Source organism: Protomyctophum bolini (assembly GCF_963924005.1).
Source record: "Protomyctophum bolini genome assembly, chromosome: 6".
Taxonomy (NCBI): domain Eukaryota; kingdom Metazoa; phylum Chordata; class Actinopteri; order Myctophiformes; family Myctophidae; genus Protomyctophum; species Protomyctophum bolini.
This window is the reverse complement of record NC_137867.1, coordinates 38934174-38958409: the sequence shown is the minus strand read 5'-3', so window position 1 is coordinate 38958409 and position 24236 is coordinate 38934174. Positions and strand designations below refer to the sequence as shown.

The 24236-nt window shown below is 44.2% G+C and overlaps 1 protein-coding gene across 1 annotated transcript in view; it reads left to right on the top strand.

Moving 5' to 3' along the window:
• The window catches only part of mctp1a (multiple C2 domains, transmembrane 1a), a 216046-nt gene that overhangs the window by 67720 nt on the left and 124090 nt on the right, over window positions 1-24236 (top strand). The window contains exons 3-4 of the mRNA XM_080764938.1: window positions 21949-22091; window positions 24012-24091. Coding sequence (XP_080621064.1) covers window positions 21949-22091; window positions 24012-24091 — 223 coding nt within the window. The remainder of the gene's footprint in view (window positions 1-21948; window positions 22092-24011; window positions 24092-24236) is intronic.

Sequence of the window (24236 nt, the reverse complement as noted above, 5' to 3'; positions counted from 1 at the left end):
TGGCAAAATTCAACTTTGGAGAGAAACGGAATGTCAAATACGAGCGCCCGCACGGATTTCATTGTGCAGTTAGTAGTGTAATAAATATGGCACCGCTCAGTGGCCCCGCGGTGACTCAGACGAAGCAGTGAAAGGTCCTGAACCGCCGCTGAGCGGTGCCGTAATTATACACTACTAAATAGGCGGGCGCTCGTATTTGACATTCCATTTCTCTCCACAGTTGAATTGCCAGTAGTTGCCACAACTGTTGGAGCAGCCACAAACTACACAGGTTCATCCCAATGTTCTGGGCATCTTTGTAAAGTTAGTGTTGAAGAGCTGACTGCACCCCGCAGATATCTTGTTTCTGCCTACGGTGTTGGCTGCGACCAGGGGACCCGTCTCTGAATGTGTCTACTGTCTATACGGCCTTTATGCATGCGCATACCCTCTATTCCTGTAATCCACAATCAACTCCTTGGTCTTGTTGACATTGAGAGAGAGAGGTTGTTCTCCTGGCACCACGATGATCAGATTGTTCTCTCTTCTCCTCTTTTGTAAGACCCGTGGTTCTCAAATTGGGGTCCCCAGACCCCAATTTGCATCATTGAGAGGGTTCTAGGGTGACCCCAGATAAATTAGTTAACATAGCGTCAACATCAGTTTAACCGCTTTAAACCTACATACATCGGCTATTTAAAAATAGCCAAACTACAAGCTCACCATGCGTTGCAATGCAACGCATTGTGAGCTTGTAGATCTAGGTTTAACCCATTTTGGACTGAGGCCAATTCGGTGTGTGAATGTGGTGAATGGGTGAAGTACAGTGTAATGTAAAGTGCTTTTGATAAATGAGCTGTATATAAATGCAGTCCATAAACCATTTACAGTACACACACATTCTCTCCCTCTCTCTCATTATGCTTCTCTTTCTCTCACCTCTGTCTCTGCTCTTTCCATCTCATATCTCCTCCTACAGTACAGTGGGTACTGTACATGGTCTGGGTCAGACAGAATGACAAAAGAATAATGGGCCACATTAGGTCTGTGTGCACTTGAGCGAGAAACAAAGTCTGAAGTCAGCAAAACAACAGAGTAAATGGTCAGGAAAATAGAGTGCAGAGAAAACAATGAAGTGCTGGAAAGTAACTATAGGGTATAGCCACCCGCTTCGAAGGCTATCGATGCAATGAAAGGGAGAAAACCCCATTTAATCAGAGCATTGCATGGTCTCAGTAGCCGTGTGAGATCTCGGTAGCTGCATTCAGTGCGTTGATCAGGGCTACTGTTTTGACAGAGACAAAACTGACTCCCGTGGCCGGTTAAGACTGATATGAGGTTAAGGGGTCTTACGTGGCCAGTTTGGACTGAATTGAGGTAAGGGGACTTACGTGGCTGGTTAAGTTAGGGTTAGATATAGTGTTTTAGGGTTAATAATGTTGGACAATCTCCACTAGACCGCCGCCTAGTGGAGATCTTCTCTTCACTCTCTCAACTCCACTCACTCACTCACTCACTCACTCACTCACTCCCTGTAGTAACTCTGAGGAACCCCTAGGGGTCCCTGACCTCTACCCTCTCATGGCACAGAGCACCACCAGCAGACCAGGGGAAAACAACTCAGCCCACTGCTCTCTACTGATTGACTAAAAGCCTACATGAATAATATAGATAGACCACTTATGCTTCTCAGGGTTACCCCCCTCTCCCCCGCTCTCTCTCTCTCTCGCTCTCTCGCTCTCTCTCTCTGAAACACAATTTCCGGCTTCATGTCTTTTCAGGAACACCACTGGAATATAAAATTCCAGAGAAGTGATGTAATGCTAGATTATTATTTTCTTTGAGGGGCGTACCTATGTCCAGCATTTAGTGTATGCAACCCAAAATTTGTCCTAACACAAACATTAAATGCCATTGACAATGATTGGATAATTGTGAGTGTTTGGGTAAACACAAACATTGCGTAACACAAACATTGATGACGAAGGTGAGGACGCAACTTGTGATTGGCTGGAATGAGATGATGTACGATGATAAGAGTGCCTCTCACGTCACACGGGTGTGATTATTAGTTCTGTTTGTAAATACATAGCCTATTATGTTCAGCTTTTTTTGGCATGGTGGCACAGTTGGTAGTGCTGTCGCCTCACAGCTAGAAGGTCCTGGGTTCGATTTACGCTCGGGACGCTGTGGGTGCTGGCGGCGTGTTTCCTCCTCCGCGTCATCAGTGCCCATACCCGAAGGCGGGGTTGGCGAAAGGGCCTTTCTGTGTGGAGTTTGCATGTTCTCCCCGTGTCCCCTAGGGTAGGTACCCTCACAAAAACATGCAGTGATCCTGGTCACTAAACTGCCTCCCCCTGGCCAGCCGGGGCGTCTGATGGAAGGGAAAGGAACTGGTTGGAATAACGTGTTCCTTCCACGCGCTACGTCCAACCAGGGAAACTCCCCCCTGTCAGGTGTAAAGGAGCAACTTGGACACTCAGGCATGAAGGAAGCATGAGTTCAAGTCCGTTGCTCTCCCCTTGTCCCCCATATATGGGGACTAGGTTGGTGGAGGGTGTGTAGAGCCCAGGATCACATTAGATGATTGCGAACTAGTTTAGTTTTTTTTTTCTTTTTTTTTCTTTTGCAAGCTATTGTCAAAATGATTGCCACATAGCCATTATATAACCACAGACTTTATTCATATTGGATTTGGAAATATGTTCACACACGCCAGAAATTAACAAGTTCTCAATAACGTTCATCAAACAGAAATATAATACGTTCAGTTCTCCCCAAATATGAACTTTGTTCGTAAACGCGTTCAATTTCAGGGACTGGTGATGATGATGATGATGATAAGAGCGCCCTTCACTTCACTTCTTTTTATAATTTGAGTCATTGACATTGTCTGCATGCACTGTTATCAACTGTATTTATGAAGCAATGGGCATATTACATGCAACAGGCGTAGCCTAGAGCCGGTGTTCTTCAAATTAAAAACACAACATGGGTGAGTCTGTGGAACCCCGCCTCCCCGAGTCCCCATTCCTCGTCCCCCGACACACATTTGAATTATTTTATTTGGATCTGCACAAGAGGCGTAATACAATAGATCGATATACAGAATGTTTGTTTGGTGTTTTTTAAGCCACCTAGGGATAAATGAAACAACGCCTTCTCCAGATGGACAGACTGCCCATAGTAGCTGAGACAGAATAGTATTTAGCCAGCTTTTTTGCATTTGTTTTTAGAAATCCACCCAATTGCAGACCCCTGAGCACAAGTTTATGGACATGGCACAGACTTCCAAATACAAGGACAATAAGTTGACAGTTATATCCCAAGGCCATAATACGTTCCACCAGAAGCTGATATTTCATAAGTTTGGATGTAAAACAAGTGTCCATATACAAATCAAATGGGCAGCCTATTTCAAATATAGTGACAGTTTTTCTAATTTCATTGATGAACACAATATCTGGGGTATTTGGAATATCTTGTAGTGAATTGACATGCATGTCATTGTGATCAAACCAGTCTATTTTTACAGTGCTGTGTTTATACATTCTTGTTGTCCTGTCCTGTACTCTTGTCTGAGACCAGGTCCACCAGACGGTCATGTCTGGCAATGTACAGTCCTTTATAGTGGCTGCAACCATTTAAGATGTGTGCGACTGTTTCTTTGTCATGTGGTACTGGATGTAGGATGCAGTGTGGGTTGTGTGCTGATGGGTACTGGTACAAGTTGAACTTGGTCGGCAACACCTGTAAACAGGCTTTAATAGTGAAAATAAGAATGTCCTCACCTATGGTGTTATTTGACAGTATAGAGTGTGATAATGAGTGGTTTGCAAAGGGAAGAAGAGCCAGTTTTCCCTGCAGCCTCAGACTGGTCCAGTGTTGTGCACTTTCTGATCGCTTCATTCCTATAATGGTGGCTCTTGCGGTCGCGGATTTGATTGACAATTCATGGTGCGCACCGTCCTGCTCGTAGGTCACACACACACACACACACACACACACACACACACACACACACACACTCAGTCACTCACACACTCACACACACACACGCACTCGTCACAGCCAGGAAGACAGCGCTGCCCAGCTATTCGCAGTCCCGCCCCCTCTCCCGCCCAGGAAATGATTCCCTGTTCATTTTCCTCATAGACATTTCAAAAAGTATTTATTTAAAGACCTTTTAAGCGTCGTACAAAGACAACGCGAGTTGTGACAAATCATGACAACAAACACAATTTTTTGGGCCGAACAAATAATTAGAAAGAAGAAAAGAAAACAGCAGGTTACAATTACAACACTTTTTTTTTAGTTTTTCTTCTTTCTTCTTTGCTCAGTGACGTCATGTTGTAATTTTCGGTGATAGCGGTGGTCACCTCATGACCGAAAACTGGACTATGAATAGGCCTTTACTCTGGGGGAGCCCGGGATCCTCACGGTTGCCATCCATCCAGCCTCTCTACCTAGTGCCGGTCACTCTACCCCTGAGCCGCAAAGTGGTTAATATATATGGGCGCATGCAAGAAAACATATCTATAGAGTAATCCACGAAGGGATGGCCGGGCCGCAGCAATACTGAGGAGTACCATTAAACTGATTAGCTACACCTGTGCCTACATGGCACTGCCCCATGGATCACATTGGATTATGATGCACTGATCTGAAATCAGATTAATCTATGGATAAGTTGGGGGAAATATGCATAGAATAACTGAATTTCATGTGAACACCAGCTGGGTGTGGCTATAGTCGTCCCCATGCAGGGTATGCACGTGACATCATCATACCCGGAAGTTATGTCGATAGGCATGCTCATAACGATGCCCCTGTTAATGGGTGAGTGATGTGTCAGTGTGATGAATGGACAGTGTTTGTTTTTACAGTGCTGACTAACTGTGTGTGTGCGACGTGCATGTGAAAACAAGGAGAGAAAGACAAAGCTTGGATGCACCACGGTGAATTTGAACCCCTAGACTCGTCGCCGTGTGGTGGGGATCGAGGTGCTTTACCACCACTGCACTACTACTTTAATTTATGTATTTATGGTTTGATTTTTTATTTCATGATTTTATGATATTATTTCACATACATTTTTCACGACCACATTGTGTGTATAGGCTACGTCCTGGTTATAGTTGTTAAGTTATATTGTGATGAAATTTGTATTTATTTTACCAAAATCAAATCAACTACCCGGCCGCCCCTGGAAAGGTATTATTAAAATAAATATACCTTACAGTTTTTTCTTGATTACTCCATTGTTCCCAGAATACTATTGACTGGCATCCTGGCATCCACACTGTTTGCTGCACTTTGTTTGCATCTTCTCCTGTAGAGTGTGCACTCTGATTTGGGCTAATAGAAAATCTATGAAGCTCCTCTTTTCTGCTGTGCACGTCTGGAGTTGTTATGCCACTGTCGGATATCTCTGGATGTTATTATCGGTTTAAAGATGCTCTACTACGTCAGCCACTCATCAGTATTCACAGATATTGGCTCTTAATGGGATTGCTCAGCAAACCAAACAAAGGAAAACCTGCTGGGTAAAAAAAATGCCTTCCATCTGTAAACACTAAACAGATGGAAGGCTGATTTGTTGCTTACAATAACTGGTATGCGGTCAGGCTTAGGCTTGGCTCAGGGAAGAGGACGCTTGGCTCAGGGAAGAGGTGCGACAAAGAAAGCAGGAAGACCATCCTTCTGTATTAAATAATGCACTGGCTTCTGTGTTCTTCTGTTCTTGAGCTTAACTGGAAGCAAACACAGGCTCCAACCCCCACACTGCCCTTATGGAAGATGGTTATGCATCGTCTGCACTTGGGGAAAAAGAAAATCTCAGTGAGAGTGTTATGAAGACAAATTGTACCGGATCTGACAACCCAGATGTGACCGGGTGTGACAGTACCCTGTCACAGGGTGTGACAGTACAATACAGTACAGTAGAGGGACCCCCTGGGGGCCCCACACGGTAACTCTGTCATTTCTCAACCATTTCGGACGCGGGGCGGCTCACCAGAACCGGGCCGGCACCCTGCGTCCACTCACATTGAACTCAATTTCCCAGAAGTCCTAGCAGCCCAGATGATGACTTGATTTCCGGTTTCGTCATCATAACGCCACGGCCTCGTCATCAGGTCCCAGATAAATCCACTGTTTCTTTTTAATTCTTTTAAAACGGCGAATTAAACACATTAAACAAATGTCGGGTATAGAGTTTTACTCTGGATTAAACAATTAGCGCCGTCAACCTGTTAACATGACCTTGTCTAATAATTTAGTTGGAATGTTTAAAGTTGCTAGAGTATGACGAAGAGGAAGATATGCTGTCAGAGATCCATCAGCCCCTCAGAGAGTTAGAGAGCACAGAGTAATGAGGAGAACTGCCACTTCTGCAGCGCTGCTGACGGGCAGAATCCTAAACTGTCCATATTTCAACTTACCGTACTTTCACAAAACTTTCACCGGCTTTTTGAGGTAAATTAATGCCAATGCGCTAGTGTCACACAAAAGTAGCAAAAACCATATTTAAACTATCTCTGAATATTTAATATAAATTCAAATGTAACTGCATGGATTAGTAGTGCGTGGAAAGTGAAAAGTATTATTAACAAGAGCTTGTGACTAAATCCTAAGTACATAAGATTCATACAGCGATGTGTGTGTGTGTGTGTGTGTGTGTGTGTGTGTGTGTGTGTGTGTGTGACTGTGTGTGCCCACCCGTTTGTGCGTGTGCACACCCGTGCTTGCGGTAATGTCAGTGTGTGTTTATGTGGCCACGCATGTACATCGTTCGTGCACCTATTCACAGTGTGGCACAGATCTGTCAGCATATCTCCTCTTTTTTGCTTTCAAGTGTGCATCCTCTTCTGGCCTCTCTGTCACCTCATCCATCCACCCCCTGTAGCTGTCATCCCTTTTTTATTCCGGCTTTATTCAGCTCAGTGGCATGACGCATTTTACTGGCTTTAGATCTGACTTTGAATTGATCCTGCATGCAGGGAGAGGAAAACTCCAGTTGTCAAGCAGTAAGTTGTACAGCAGTACAGAATATAGATACTAGGGTAGCAATGAAATACCAAAATATACTGACGTAATGATAAAGATACAACAAAAAGAGGGTTTAGCAGGTAGAAACACATTGGCACTAGGAAAGGAGCTTCGGAAACCCAGACGTTTTTATTTCCAGTCCACTTCAATTTGGCATAGATTAGCGCACATGTCGATCACTCTCTGCTGATTTCTGATCGTCTGCACCTTTGTTAAATTGACACACATACGCACACACACACACACACACACACACACACACACACACACACACACACACACACGCACTCTCCTCTCTCTCTGTGGCTCTAATTAATTAGTCTCATGCCACGCAGCTGGGTCTAGATTCTCCCAGCGGGTGGCGGATCTTGCCGGGAGCTGCCTATGCCATAGAAAGCATAGGTGGACCCCAGGCTAGGAAAGGAGTAACAGAAACCAGGTACAGAAAAAAGTCTGAAAAAAATAATAATAATAACATTCCTAGTGCCAACTTTAATTCATGTTTTTTAAACACTGTATTAAAAAAATATCTAAAATAGCCATACAAGCTCACAACACGTTGCAATGTGAACTTATATTTGCTATTTTTGAAATGTTTTTAAAACTTATAAAAAAAAAATCACCAAGAATGACATGCTGAAAACATGGGGACAGTAAGGTTGAAAGTTGTGTGAAATCCGTCCCATATTGTCAAAAAAGTAATGACTGATGTACCGGCCAGACTGTGTGCATATTTATAGTATATTTATATGAATAATGTAATGCTTAAAACACCAAAAGGGGTTCCCGCCCCAAAATGGGTTAAACTACATAAAACACTGTGGGGCTGAGCTGTTGTGTGAACTTCTCAAACGGAATCTGTATGAGGTTTCCACCCAACAGACCATATTTACTGTACTGTACAGTCTTGTCGTTTACCATGTTTCGATAGAAGCTAAAGAGCTTCTGCACAAACGCAGAGGGGGTTCATTAGAGGCAAATGCATCCCCGGGAGGGCGTAGTGTCCTCTTCACAGTATGAATCGTGTGTGTGTGTGTGTGTGTGTGTGTGTGTGTGTGTGTGTGTGTGTGTGTGTGTGTGTGTGTGTGTGTGTGTGTGTGTGTGTGTGTGTGTGTGTGTGTGTGTGTGTGTGTGTGTGTGTGTGTGTGTGTGTGTGTGTGTGTGTGTGTGTGTGTGTGTGTGTGTGTGTGTGTGTGTGTGTGTGTGTGTGTGTGTGTGTGTGTGTGTGTGTGTGTGTGTGTGTGTGTGTGTGTGTGTGTGTGTGTGTGTGTGTGTGTGTGTGTGTGTGTGTGCGCGCGCCGCACATACTTGAGAGGGCCAAAGATGTCCCCACAAGTATAGTAAGTAGACGTTATAGTACAGTATAAATGAATAAATCTCAAAAGTTCCAATGATCCGGTAATAATATTTCTCCCTGGCCGTTCACTGATTCTCCCTGATATACTACAACAGTAGTAGTGCATCACACTGAGCTGGCCAATCGCGTTGCCCGTCACTGGCACGCAGTCAGAGCTGTTCTAAGGTCTGAGCTGTGGAGTGGGTGCACTGATGCTTGCCATCCTGAGATCAGGACTGTAGGAGAGAGAGAGAGAGAGAGAGAGAGAGAGAGAGAGAGGAGTGACTCATACGACTTTTTTTTTACCATTTAGAACGGTAACGCAGCTGGTGTCACCTTATAGCTTTTAACCACTTTAACCATTGTTTTAAACTTGAGCTGTTGAAAAATAGCAGATCTACAACCACTCAGTGCCACGCTACGAGCTTGTAGATCTGCTATTTTTTTTAAAGTCGTGAAAATGTGGCGCAAATCTTTGAATAATATGCCGTCACCGTGAGCGTTTTTTTAAACTCAAATCTTTGCTTCTGCAGGGCGGTCCCTGGAACAACATGTTTCACACGATTTAGAAGAGGTCTTTAATGAATTTAGAGGTCTTAATGGATTAAACATCAGCAGCCTGTGTTCTGGCTGTTAGCCAAGCTGGAACACCACCCTCGTCAGTGGTGGAAATTACAAATAAGTACATGCACTGTACAATCTTTGAGGGACTTTTACTTCCAATTTCCAATACTCCGCCACTATGTACAGTACATCTCAAGGCAAATATTGTACTTTTTTCAGATTTGAATTGTTATTACAAAACATACATTAACTAACCACTTTGTCAGCCGTACTTAAACTTTGGCTATTGGAAAATAGCCGATCTACAAGCTCTATCTACCGATCTACGCACCGTGAATCGGCACATTGTGAGCTTGTTTCAAACATTGATTTTAGACATATGCTAACTTGTGAAATGGGACATTCTGCATAATGAGTACTTTTACTCTTGGTACTTTAAGTATATTTTGATGCCAATACCTTCAATATCAAGTACAATATCAGTACATTTTGATTACCAGACTTTTATTTGTGTCTCTACATTGCAGTATTGATACTTTATACTAAAGTAAATGATTACTGGTTGATTACTTCTTCCCCCACTGGTCATGGCCGCCGACTCATAAGACTAAAACATCAGCAGCCTATATGTTCTGGCTGTTAACTTGGAACACCCTCTTGTTTGGTGTGTGTGTGTGTGTGTGTGTGTGTGTGTGTGTGTGTGATGGATGGTTGCATCTGGGGTTTCCCATTAGAAAGAATGCAATGTGCAGCACATCACTGAGGATGTATGGGGCTGAGAGACCCCAAACTACATCAGTTCCCACAGAGTGAGCAGCTGCCGCATGAGCACACACGCGTGCGCATGCATGCACGCGCACACACACACGCGTGCGCATGCATGCATGCATGCACGCGCACACACACACACAGAGAGAGACAGTGTAGTGCCTCAGTAATGTAGGATTGCAGGTAAACCAAGATAATTCTTTGTACGAACACTTTAACCCCCTTAAAAACCGTGAAAGCATCTGTGTCATTTTAGATTTACCATATATATATATATAAATATATATATAAATATATATATATATATATATATATATATATATATATATATATATATATATACAGCAACATATATTTTCAGAAAACTCTTAGGATTTAGAACAGTGGTTCTCAAAAATAGCAGATTTGCAAGCTAACGCATTTGTATCTCTGTATATTCAGCCTCAGATCTTAATGGGTTAAAGTCACGGAAACAGGACCGGAGGAGTGAGACGTGTTTGTGACGTCTTGTGATTTATTGCACTGCAGACTCTGGACTGTTCGTTTTCCAATCAAAAGTTTGAATGTTCAACCGCAGCAACGTCCAACTCCGAATCACACAAAGTCACTTTATTTCCATGAAGGCAAATGTAGTGGGCAGTAGAGTGCACCTGCACCATTACAGACATGTAGGACACGGCTTTGCATGTATCACTTTTTAGTTCCATGCTTGTACTGCTTTGCATGTGAAAACATGTTGGTCAGTGGTTCCCAAACGGTGTTGCCATGCATGTGCCATGTGTATGCGACAAGTCCAGGTTGTGACTTGGAATATTGTGATAACTCGTCTACAACTGTACACAAATGTATGAATTATTTTTTTCGTGTAGGGGCTGTGTCCGTTGTCCCTATACTTTCTTTGTTGCTTTTTACACCTTGTTCTCCCCAATTTAGTCGTTGTGCCATATTGATTGCTCCCCACACACTTGCTGTGTTGTCACTGCTGTTGGTCACATGCTTTTGCTGCTTTGCATTTGCAAAAATATTGCTCTGTAGACAATGGATTTCTATAGTGAAGCAGTAGTGGAGGAGCTTAGGTATATTTCGTGCTAATTTGTCTAAAAACGCCAAATTTTGCACAACCTATATAAGGCAACATTTCATTATGCTTTAAGTAGCATGTGAGGTGTCAAACTAGGGGGTTTTCGTGATTCTGAATCCATTCCATGATAAAGATCACATTTCAACTTTACTACGCTACAGTACATTAACTGGAGATTGAAGTGGCGGAGGGAGAGATTCTCTCATTCTTGCTGACACACACTGTAATTATATAGGAATAGCACCATTTTCAAACCAGAGCAGAATAATACTTTTCCTTTTCCAAAGTGTGTTGGAGGTCCGCAGAACACTGTACAAAGTTTTAAATATAGAAGCAACAGAACAATTTACAATTTAGGCATTTAGCAGACCTCTTAATCCAGAGCGATTTACATTAAGCAAGAACAAAAAAGCATGGGAATACATCACATAAAAACATTTATCATGAAACATGCGTAAGGTAAGGAAGTAACAGTGGAATATCTATATAATGAAACTATACATATAAACTATACATCTATACTACTATGCTATACATATGTACTATGACGTGCTATGACTACATACAATGCACTTATGCTGTCTACAACATGCTGTAAGTCTGTATCAAATGCTATCTAAGTCTACAGAAATGCTATCTAAGGGGGTGGGGTAAGTGCTATGGGCCATGATGGAGTCTGAAAAGGTGGAAGATTGGGAGTGATGCTGCAGTTCTGACTGCAATGGGAAGTGCATTCCACAGTTTTGGAGCCAGAAGGGAGAAGAGTTTGGGACGTGTGGAGCGTTGTCCCGGCGTTTTTAGTGAGGGTATACTTCCAGCTTCCCTGCGTTGGCTGATCTGAGTGCGCGGGAGGGTTTGTAGGGTTCCATCATACTTGCAAGATATGGGGGAGCCATACCTTTGGTTGCTTTGAATGCCAGCATCAGAGTTTTGTATTCTGTGCGGGCAGCTATAAGCTATAAGCGAGTAAAGCTCCATTTCATTATTGATATCTGCTGCAGGGCAAATGCCTCCAGTAGTTTGTGAATTATCCAGAGAGCCCATTACCATTACATCACTTCACCGCATTTTATTCAGGCTGCTCCACACATTCATGCTGGACGCACAGTATGATGAAACACAAACCCACAGCATGGTCCATAATTGCATTACAAATCATATTGTTGCTGTCAGGCAGAAATCTTCTAACTCCTTCTTTCTTTTCGTACTACAGCGTCAATCAAAAGTAGCAGATCTTGCAAGCTCAAAACGCTGCTTTTGCTATTCTTTGTCTCCGCCAGGCCGAAGGCAGAGAGCCAAGACTATGTCTGCCTGTAATGAGTTTCCCACCCGACAGACGATATGCAGTTCATTATGAGAACATTTCCACGAGCACATGCAGCATCGGTGTTTCTAGTTCAAGCCGCCCTGCAGGTTTCTGTACATCTGCTATCTCTGAACATTTTCTTTTTACACAAATCTTCTCTTCTGGGGAAGAGATATATGTCATGAGATATTTTTCAGATGGGGCCAAATACATAATCATTTTGGGGGACCTTGGCACGAGAGGGGTTTGACAAACTGATATAGAGGCATTTGTAGTTTGAATGGGTTGCAAGTTGCAAGAGTATTCATTTGCAAGAGGGTACCAGGAGATAAAGCTCAGGACCTAAGGGGTAGCACATATTTTTAGTTGGTGCAATCAGGCCCTCTTCAGTAGAAATATAATTACATGGTCGTGACCTGTCAGGTAATTAATTCACGATCTAGGCAGAGACAGCGTTTAATTATGTATATCAAATGACTGTGGGCAGATTTGTAATGAAGAAGGCCTCACTTTATAAGCCTTGGACAGAGATGGCATAATGTACCGAAGTCTGACGTCAAAGCCAAGCCCCCATGCCTTTGGTAAATGAGTATTATGGTCCACGGTGCTAGCGAGTTCCCTCTGGTGCTGTGCGTTCGAGACACACGCTCACGCACATGCTCTGATCAACGCACCTTTGAAAAGCAGCCGGTACGTGGCCATTTCTCCTAGGGTTGAGCCACTTGAATGCCCAGCATTCATATTCTGGGGCGCATCATTAGCCACACGCACTCAAGCCTCATTTATGCTCCGACCCACACAAGCTCACGATGTGCTACATACTGTATACTGTAGCTATATATTCGTTTACCCTATTTATTATTTGCACAGTAGCCAATTCGTTTTTACCCCCTTTTCTGACACAATTTAGTCGTTATGCCAATTGCTTCCTCCCCACACACATTTATCCTACTGACTCCCCTACCAGTGAGGAGCGCCCACCGGGAGGACGTAGAGCCTTCTTCCTACTCCTCTCCCGCTCAACACTCCCCACTCCCAGCCTGTAGGATTACATGCAGTGACAATTATCACCCACCCGGCTTCCCTCGCTCGACACACGCCCTCGCATGCACCGCGGCGTGAGCTATTTCCGACGTGCAGCACCACCTTTCGGTGAAGTAGGAAGTCGGTCAGACAGACAGAAGGAGAAATCCAGTGTCCCACCGCAGGCTCTTAATCATTAATCAAGGTCATCACTTTGTCTCTGTCAGTACTGTCTAGAGCCCGGGTAACTTTTTTGGCTCGCAGGATGCTGAACTAGCTGTTACTGTACCGCGTACGTGCGTGCACAATCAAAACATTTTCGTTCTACTGGATCTCTTCTCCACTATAGTCCCTTCCTAACATTTTAGCTTTAGTCATCGTAGCTTTGTTCTCGTCAGTGGAAAGAAAGTGCAGTTTGTTCTGCCTTCTTCAGTGTTGTGAGGAGGACTGAAGACTCTCCAGTCGTTGCAGTGCATGATTGGACTGGGACCCTGGGAGCTGAGACACCGCAGCCCCTACAGTATTACAGGCTTCCAGACCAGCACTGGCATTTAAATGGCTGCATTATAGGCTACGATTGAATTTGTAACATCCGCTATAGCCTCTATCATCAACACCATTACGCGTAGATCAAGCGAGAGGGTATGAGGAGGCTCATTAACTACGGGTCTAATTGTGTTCTAAATCCTTAACAGGACATTTGCTTGTCTTGAACCAGGCATCGATTCATGAACCTTACAAAGGGGACGTCCGTATAAAGTTACCCCAGTAGGACCTGAGGCCGATTCTACAAAATGTCTTCTAAATCCTATAACTAGACTGTTTATTCACCAGTAAGACGCGCAAACGCGGGAAGCGAACGCAGCTCGTACATATTTGGGTTTTGGACGTATAGCTGCTTTGGGGACTCCTTATATGGTTATGGCTGAGTCATGGTGACACAAATCACTCAGCTCCATATATGGGCACAAAAGCGGGACAGACAGACAGACAGACAGACAGACAGACAGACAGACAGACATGATCTGCTAGGTCTCATAGTAAGTGCTCACTGCGTTCGCAATAAATATGACATGCTGCAATACACAGGATGTACTGCATAGTGTAGGTAATATTCCATAACTCTACAAAGTCCCTTCTCTCCGTCTCTCAAACTGTTTCTATTATTTCATTGCCATCCAGCAATCCATTGCCATGATCCGTCCGTCCATCCATCTATCTTTCTCTATTCTTTCTCTCTATCTACCTATACTTCCTCTCTCACTATCCATCTCTGGCTCTCTCTCCATCCCAGTTGGTCGATATCCCCGGCCCGCAGATACATATTGGTTGGCTCTGAATCCTGCAGTGCTGCATGGCTTTATTGGTGCCATCAACACAAAGCTGGTTGGCGTTCACGGGCGCGGGCGGCTACGTAAAATCATGCACGGGCAGGCAGAGAGGAGAGGGATGATGGAGGAACCACCCAAACAAGGAATGATAGTAATAATGTGTCAGGTGAAACAGGCGCTGTCTCTGTTTTGTCTTTGTTTTCCTCCCATATTATTATTATGATTTTAGTAACGTGCATGTTTCTCGGACGCAACCTTGCGGCCGTTGTTTGCATTCGTTTTCGAAGTTCTGTGCAATGACTGTTTAGTTGTGGCTTTAATGCTGTCCAGCTCCTAACATTAGAGGCTGTTGTCGCTTCGAGGCTGCGGTGTGGAAATCAACGCTTTCTCATAGCTTAGGAGGCAGGCAATCATACTACACCCCCATTGGCTTAGGCAGCGTGTGTGGCAGCCAATCAGGCTAGGCCGTCAGTATGATTAGGTCCTCTAAAGGTCGTCTATATTTCATGAGCTTTCATTTGTCAGGTTTCACCTGACAAAAAAAAACGTTCTGGGAAGTACAGGGCTCGAAATAGCGACCATTTTGGTCGCAAATGCGCCTGAATTTTAATCTGTGCGATCTCAAAATATAACTGGGCGCACCAGTGCTACTGCATATAATTACTGTAGTGCGACCAAAACGATCGCGACCGAAAGTGTCGCGGGCCGGTTCCCTCCCGCGAGATGATTTAAACTTGTAGAGCATAAAGATCTGAGCATGTAAAAAAAAAAGTAAGTTCCTAGTCCATTCCTGTCCAGAGTTATGATTGTTTAAAGAAATATCTCCTTGGCTTCTTCTACTTCCTCTAACCTCCCGTCAGTCCGTGGACTGATTGGGTGATCAACATCAGCTGGACCTGAGGTCCTCAGCTGTGAGAGACAACAAAAGGGCTCAATTGAATGGAATGTGTGGAGTCACACACACACATTTATGATGACGTTATGAAAATAACTTCTCATAAATATATACAGTAGGCCTATATATATATATATATATATATTTTTTTTTTTTACTTCAATCAAAAAGCAGGCCTACATAAAACAAAGGGTTTTGTAGCCATTTACAAATTCAGAAATTATAGCAGAGACAGTATTTAGAATTTAATTATATTTTCAACTGGTTTATTGCCACAAAAATAGCATCTCATACCAACTGGCTTGTAGGCCAGTGGTTCCCAAAGTGGGGTCCGGGGATCCCTAGGGGTCCTCGGTTAAATGATAGTTAGGAACCAAATGGACCCTTATGGGTCTGAAACTCTGAGAGTGTACTACATACTATGGGTAAACCAATTTCACTGTACATTTGTACACTCAGTTAAATTAACTTTGATTTTATGGGTCCCAGAGATAGAAATGGGGAACGGTAGCCTAATTCAGGTCAAACTGGGGGTCCTTGAAATGTAAATAACTGAAAATCACTGCTAGAGCCGTAAAAATCTTCTCATATGGGGGTCCCTGGCATATATTTTCAAATGGGGGTCCGTGGGCTAATGAGTGTCAATTTGAGGGTGCTTGACATGAAAAATGTTGGGAACCACTGCTGTAGGCTACAAGTGTAATAATAATGAATGTAAAAAATCGATTACATATTGGTGCTCGTAAAATTTTGGTGGGTGCTCCTAATTTTTTTCTGGTGCTCCTTCATTCTGAATTTGGGAGCACCAGTGCTACCAAGTAAAAAAGTTAATTTCGAGCCCTGAAGTATATGAAAAACGTGACTCTCTCTCACTTAATCCTTTATTTAATGATAAATCAGTGTGATATTTCAGTTGCAGAGGGACCCTCTGTTAAAACTAGTCCTGTCTCGGCCTGTGGCGCGGTGAAAAACCCCAACTTCAGACAAAGTAATGAGTCAAGACACATTGAGATGGTCTAATTAGGGTAGTTTGGTACTAATTAGTCTCCTTATAACGTTGTTCTTCTTAATCCTCATTTTGATCAGACATTCCGCAGCAGGATGTGAAAATGAGCATTTGTGCCTGTCGTAGACATGCGCAGAGCAAGTTCAGTCAGGGAACCTCAGTCAGCGCGCCGGCCGTTAATTGGGCCGCCTCAGCATCACACTCTCATTCACATGATTCACTCAGCCAATCACACACTCACACCATCTTCATACCGGCTACTTTAACCGGAGGTTTGCGCTTCTCCTCCTGCTTCCTTCTTTGCTGCTGCTGTATCAGCACCCTGCTGTATACAAACCTGCTGCTCACCCACCTCCACCCCAGCTACCACCTGTCGTTTTGGATCTACTGTTTAGGTACGGGGGATTCAGAGTCCCTATGTTTGGGACTGATGCGCTTGATCTGAGTACCTAAAAAGCAGATCCAATACATCGCTAAACCATAATAAATATATTGCTCATCTTATATTCAATAAATATATATTCCATCCATTCTGGAGTTGTCCCGACTGAACAGTGGAAGTGATTGTATGTCACAACAACGTGAGGTGAAGACGAGCCAGGCAGTCCATAACAGGCTAATCACTATGGCTGCCGTTCAGGCGTGTACAGGATAATAGGTTTTTCTTTTGGACCCGACGGTGTCACCTGCAGGCTTGATTAATTGCACTCAGTAAATACATGGCCATCTCACACGCAGACGAGCATGAAATGAAAGCGCCCGGGTATAAAGAGGGGTGGATGATAGCTGAGGGTGGGTGTCTATAGCGTGCCAGGGTGATACATCACAATGAAGTACACATCCACGAGCTGAGAGGCAGATGGGAAAAGGTTTGCTCCATGGAAAGGCTGCCTGAGTCAATCAACATTAAAGTACAGGAGAATGAGATTTGCAGGCTTTCCCTGCAGCCAGGGTGAATTCTATTACAGCTACAGCAGAGTAACTTACCAACAGTCTAAACAGTGGTAGACGTTTGTTGGATTAACCCATTTTATTTGACCTGAGATCAGATTCTAAAAATGTCTTCTACATCCTGACAGTTTTCTGAAAAAGCTATGTTTCTATGTGTCTGTGGTTCTTCGACTTTTCAAAAATAGCAGACCTACAAGCTCGTAGCGCGCCACTCAGTGGTACGCTATGAGCTTGTAGATCTGCTATTTTTCAATAGCTATAGCATAACATAATGCTAACACCAAAAGAGGTTAAAAGATCACACCCATGTGAAGGGAGGGGCGCTAATATATTAAAGTCTAACTCATGTTGATTTAGGTGATGTAATGGTGATGTAAAACAAACGGTGCAAAACACAAAGGGTATGCACATGCTTAAAGTGAATGGCAAATCAACATGCAAAGTGAGTTTAACATCATTTAACGTTGTTTAATTCAATCATAGGACTTTTCTGTTTGGATTTTGGGCTGTCAAGGCCAGGAAGTAGTTTTTTGCCACTCAGTAGGCGTTCCTGCATAACATCCTGGTTTGATGATGATGTCACACGCATACCCTCTATAAAGAGACAATATGACGTAATGAGGCACAGATATGACGTAAATTTTCCCTTCATTGTCAACGGCGTTTACAAAACAAACATTGAACTAAAGACAAACATTTTGTCAACACATTTGAGGGGCTAGCGCCCCTCAAAAATCACACCCGTGTGAAGTGAGGGGCGCTCTTAACATCATACATCATCATACATAATCTCATTCCGGCCAATCACAATTTGCGTCCTCACCTTCGTCTTCAATGTTTGTGTTTACACAAACACCCAAAGCTGGCCATTCATTGTCAATGTCATTCAATGTGTGTGTTTACACAAACCCTCAAAGCTGGACATGGGAGGGGCTAGCGCCCCTCAACAACATATGTCCACAATTCCATGCTGTATGTGTGATCTCAGTGTGTGTGTGTCTGGTCGCCCGCCCGTCTGTCCGTCCGTGTATTTTACAGAATTACAGAGGATACTGAGGATCCGAGGGAGTGATGTGTGAGGCTCGGTGGTTCGTACTTTGAAGCATTGACGTCAGACTGGCCTGGTCATGGACTCTATGTTTGGGTACACCATAGAGTTATATATAATAGAGACTTCAAATAACTTGTTAGGACTCAGGAATGAGGACGCAGGAATGAGGGACCGTCTCCTCTCTCTCTCTCTCTCTCTCTCGCGTGCAGTCGGTCCAGTGTCATTTCACAATTCTCGACCACACAAACTTTCCGACTGACTAGGCCTTTTCGAATTCCAGCCCCTGTCCTTCAAATTCCCTCTGCACTTCCCTGCCCCCTCCTCTCTCTCTCGAAAGCAATTCAATGGACTGGACTTGCTGGGTGTTGAAAAGCCCGTCGTTAGGCAACTTTTTGATTTCGCGGGCCACGGGTCAGACGGGTCGTTGATTAACACCCTGAACACCCGGGGGTATTTTGGAGCATTAAATCAGAGCGCCCAGCAGAGCACATTTCAAGGTGCACCAGGCGCCATCTTGGATGTAGCTGAAGTAGCTAGATGTAGCCAAAACACCCCCGAGGAGATCGACAACAACAAGTATAATTCTAACGCGACTAGTGACGGGACCGCGATGGGCTGTGAAAAACATAATATTTGGTTGGACACAGACACGATCTGCTAGGTCTCATAGTAAGTGCTCACTGCTTTCGCAAATATACAGTAGTTAAGTAAATGTAACTAGTTACTTTCCACCACTGCTGACTGTCATATCGATAGCGTCAGAGTACAGCAGCGCCCGTATATGAACGATTTCATCACAGCGACATCAGGGAAACATCACGGACAAACCACATATAAGCTCTGAACCGTGAACGGCTCTCTCAACTCTGGCTTATATCCATCGCTGAAGATTAAATTCCTTGTGGTTAAGACACGTTTGCAAGAACTGTTTGTAACGAATTACCGAGACGACATGACCGACGAAGGTGACGAGATCCCCGGGGCCAGCTTCGTGCAGGGGAAGCCCTTGAGCTACGTGAAGACTCAGAAGGGACTTCTCCTCTCCGCCGAGGTCGTCCTGAGCCTCATCATCCTCATCTGCTTCGCTACCTCCTGGTCCGGATGCATCGGTGTGCCCATCGCCATGATGATCTCCTCCGTCTTCCTCATGGGAGCCTTCGCGACGGGCCTGGACAAGCGGAGGTTCACGGCGCTCCGCTGGGCGCAGGCCGACCTCTGCCGCTCCGCCGCAGGAGCCGTGCTGTACCTGGTCTCCTCCGTGTACATGGTGGCTAGAGGACAGGGCAGCACGGTCGGCCCCGCGTTCGGTATCATCTCTGTCATCGTGTTCGCCTACGACGCCTACATCACCTTCCTGCAGCTGGGGAGCGCCAGGCAGCAGCAGCGCAAATACACCTTTTACAAGAATATATTACCCACTTAAGAAGAGTGACTCCATCCGACCGATCTTATCCAGAGTGACTGCTTACTAGAGTAGAGTGCAAAGAAACTGGTAAAAATATTTTCTGTCAAAATAACATGCTATGTACTGTAAATTCAATACTTACAATTTGTGGTCATGGCGAAATAAATTAAAGAATATAAAATACAAGTAAAAACACACCAATTGTGAATAAGAAGGGGATACAAAAGGAGGAAGAAGAGGGGTGAGTATTTGGATGCAGCAAACCCCTCTTCCTGATTGGAAGAGAGGAAAGGTGAACCCAAATGGAGAATACAGAGTTGATTCCACAGCATGGCAGCCATGGAGGCAGGAGTCTAGGACATGTGGAGCATTGACCCCAGGGTGTTTTAGGAAAGGGACAGACTTTCCTGTTGGTTTGGGCGGCAACCGGAAAAGCCAAAAGTGGGAGGTGTGCATCGGGCATCATATTTTCTTTGAAGGGGTTTATTTGAGCCTGCAGCCTGCCTGCCGGGAGACAAACACAGAGCAAGGAGGGAGTTGAAATACTCATGTCTGGAGGTTGCCGAGGTTTGGCTCAGGAGAGCTGCATGGCTGCCTTGGTGAGGAAATGGTCCGGTGGATGTTGTAAAGTGTGGATGTAATGCGTGCCTCTAAGGACAGCTGACTGTCCAGACCAGGACCAGTGACTTGAGTGTCATCAGCCTAAAGGTCCTTGTCCTGTCCCCTGGCTCAGTGGCAGGTCTGCTCCAAGTCCGCTCATGAGGGGGCGCGGGACGCGAAGCGTGAAAAAAAAATCTTTGTCAGTGGTGCTCAAGCTTTTTCATGTCAAGGACCCCTAGAATTATCTGTATTTGGCCGCGGACCCCCATCTGAAAATATGTTGTTCCAGGGACTCCCCCCAGAAGCAAAGATTTGAAAACTGAATATATATTCAACGATCTGCGGCACATTTTAACAATAAAAAAGCAGAGCTACAAGCTCGTAGCGCAGCACGATTTGAGCTTGTAGATCTGCTATTTTTCAATAGCTAAATTATAACATAATGCTTAAAACACCAAAAAGGGGTTCCCGTCCATGAATGAGTTAACAGTGACAGGATGAACAGCCACTGCTTGCTTGTGGGCAGAGATAGTCTGCAATCATGGTCTAACAATCCCTAGAATGCTGTTTGTCAAATAATAAGTACTGATATGATGAATAATTATGTTCTGAACAATCTCTTCAATAGCTAATTTGCATTTAAAAATGTTTCATAGAGGCCTGAACGCTCTTCCAGCAGAGAGGTGGCAGCACGGGGAACACCGACACGCACCACAGCTCAGAATGACGACAGTGTGTGAATGAGTGAATCGCGTCAAAGAAAACAGACAAACAAGAGATAGTTTCGGATCAACGGGTGGTTTACATACTGTACATGAGACCCTGATTTTTTTTTCTTGTCCTCCCCTGCAGCTGCAGTAAAACCAATCATAAAAGTCAAGCTTGTTTGTAAAGCACATTTAAGAAAATGATACAACGCTGTCAGTCGGTCAGTCTGTCAGTCTGTCAGTCTGTCAGTCTGTCAGTCTGTCAGTCTGTCAGTCGGTCAGTCGGTCAGTCTGTCAGTCTGTCAGTCGGTCAGTCGGTCAGTCTGTCAGTCAGTCGGTCAGTCGGTCAGTCTGTCCGGCCGAAAGACCGGCGGCCAGTCTGTCCACCACTTCCAAATAACCAGTGGTATAAAAAAATACTCTTTGATTAAAAGTACAAATGTAATTGCATGATCAAAATATTACTGTACTCGAGTCCATGTACTGTACTTACTTCCACCACTGTTAAATTATTCCTTCACCTGCTGTAAACTCCTGCTGTAATCTCCTGATCATGCTTGTCCAGCAACACAACTGTGTGTCTATGGCGCCATCTAGTGTTAAAATACAGACATTGTGTAAAAATACTGAATGATGGTATGATTTGACCTGTCATATCCAATTTGTGTGTGTGTGCTCGCGTGCGTGTGGAATGAATTCATGTCTCTTATGGAACTTTCATGGAACTCCTACAGTACAATGCCAAGTGCTTATCAAGGTGGGGTGGGGGGGGTGGGGAGAGCTTGAAAAGGTTGAGAACTACTGGTCTAATGCATGGACGCCCTCGTTAACTCACCTGTGTGTGTGTGTGTGTGTGTGTGTGTGTGCGTGCGTTTGTCCTCCTCTCACAACCCAGGAACCAGTGATCCGTATGTGAAGTTCAAGCTGGCGGGTAAGGAGGTGTTCAGGAGTAAGACCATCCACAAGAACCTGAACCCAGTGTGGGACGAGAGGCTCAGTCTGCTGGTGGACACCCTGAAGGAACCGCTGTACGTCAAGGTGAGACTGGGACGCGCAGAGAATGCTGGAGACGGCGCGGGTTACAGACCTTTATCCGACCGTATACCAAACGTCCGACATTGTTATGTCATATATGGGATTTGTGGAAAATCAGGGCACGTGTTTGAGCCAGAAAACCCCAGACCATAGAACATCTACTGAATGTTAAAAGTGCAGGTTTTGTTTTTATGCAATTGAGCTCAGAAAACATTTTTTTTCTTTTTTACAAAAACTTTTTTATGTCACGATCCCTTTACATTTTCAGTGAGTGCTGGTATTCTCCTTCTTCTAACGAGCCCTTTAAAAATCACCCATGCTGCTGGTTACAAATCACCTGTGGCCAGCTACAATTCAATGGCCTCCCGGCATGTGTTGCCGGTTACAAATCACTTGTGCTGCGGGTTACAAATCACCTGTGGCCAGCTACAAATCACCCGTGGCTCCCGACATGCGTTGCGGGTTACAAAACACCTGTGGCGTCCGTGTGCGGTTAGTGTTAAGTTTGGGTAGGGTGTGGGACTAATTACTGTCGTACCCTTGGTATGTCGGAAAAAATGCCTGCACCCGGAGACGCGGAGGCAAAAAAAATTGCAAAAAAAGACAAAAAAGGAAAAATAGCGGATGTACAAGATCTCAACGTGTCGCGCTGCGATGCAGTGAGAGCTTGTAGATCAGCTATTTCCGGAGCGCGACTGTGCACTTTTTAGCTACTGAAGATGGGGCGTACAACATGGATTTCTACACAGAGGACAAATTCTTTCAACGCAAAATGCTGCGTTCAAGTTCAGGAGGGTTCAGGAAAAAGCAGTAAATTCTCCTGAACGCTGCATGCCTTCGGGTAGCATATAATCTATTCTACGTCCGAGCATAGACATGGCAACGCCCCGCCTGCCTCTGATTGGCCTACCAATCCGTAGGCGCCCGTCTTGCCCCCATGGTCTCAACAGACTGTCCTTCGAGACGCGAGGTTACTCCGCGGTGAGTACAAGAGAGTGACAGCTTGTAACTTTTATTTTTGTAGAAGAGGCAAACTAATATTGTTTATGCAGTTTGCTTTGATTGAATGATTGATTTGAACACGTACGTTGGATGTTTTGATTTGGGTGTGTTCTAAATGAAAGTGTTAGACAGTGTTGATTATTGTGTATTCATCTAATTATAGTAAACTAGTACTATTATACTAAAAAAGATAAAGATCAAGGGACAAGAGACCTTTTTACAGTACAATAATGTTTCAAGTTTACACTGTACACATAATTAATGGCATAAACAATATATTAGTTTGCCTCTTCTACAAAAAATAAAAGTTACGACAACTCGGTTCACCTCATGGGGCCAGTCCAATGGCGGCTCTTCTACATAGACTTAGGGCCGATTCATACTCCTATTTTACCGCTGTAGTGCCGAAATCATTTCGGCTCATCAGAAATTTTCAGTAGCACCGAAGAGACGACTTTAGGACGGTACCACTAGCTTTCTTCACAAAGTTTCCCTTGTGACAGCTGCTGAAAGTTGGGGTACCATTATCAACCAATATAAGGCAAATAATTCCAAATTTCATTATACTTTAAGTAGCATGTGACATGTCAGACTAGGGGGTTTTCATGATGCTGAATCCATTCCAAGCATGAGTTTTGCACGAAAATACTCCTTGGGCTATATTTGGCCATAGCCACTGACGGCTATGGGCATTTTTAGGCAGCTTTTTTGTGCAAAACTAACTTTCAGCAGCTGTCACAAAGTTTCCCAAGGGAGTTGGGTTGGAACAAAGTTTATGTGATAGTAGACACCTTTATGAACACATCTGTGAAAGCATTTTTTTTTGCAGATTTGCCACAACTTAAGCTAACTTTACCTAACTAAGTATATCATTATTATGTTGTGGTCATTGTGGGTGCCATCTGTGCTGTCTCTCTCCAGGTGTTTGACTATGACTTTGGACTTCAGGACGACTTCATGGGCTCTTCATATCTCCACCTGGAATCACTGGAACACCTCAGGTCTTCCTTCTCTGCATTTTTGTTTATTATGTTCTTTATTTTATAGCACTATAGTTTCCCTTTCTTTTTTTCCCCACCTCTCAGTCGCTATATCTGTTCATCCTTGCCTCTCTCTGTTTTTCTATATATGTCTGTCTGTCTCTCC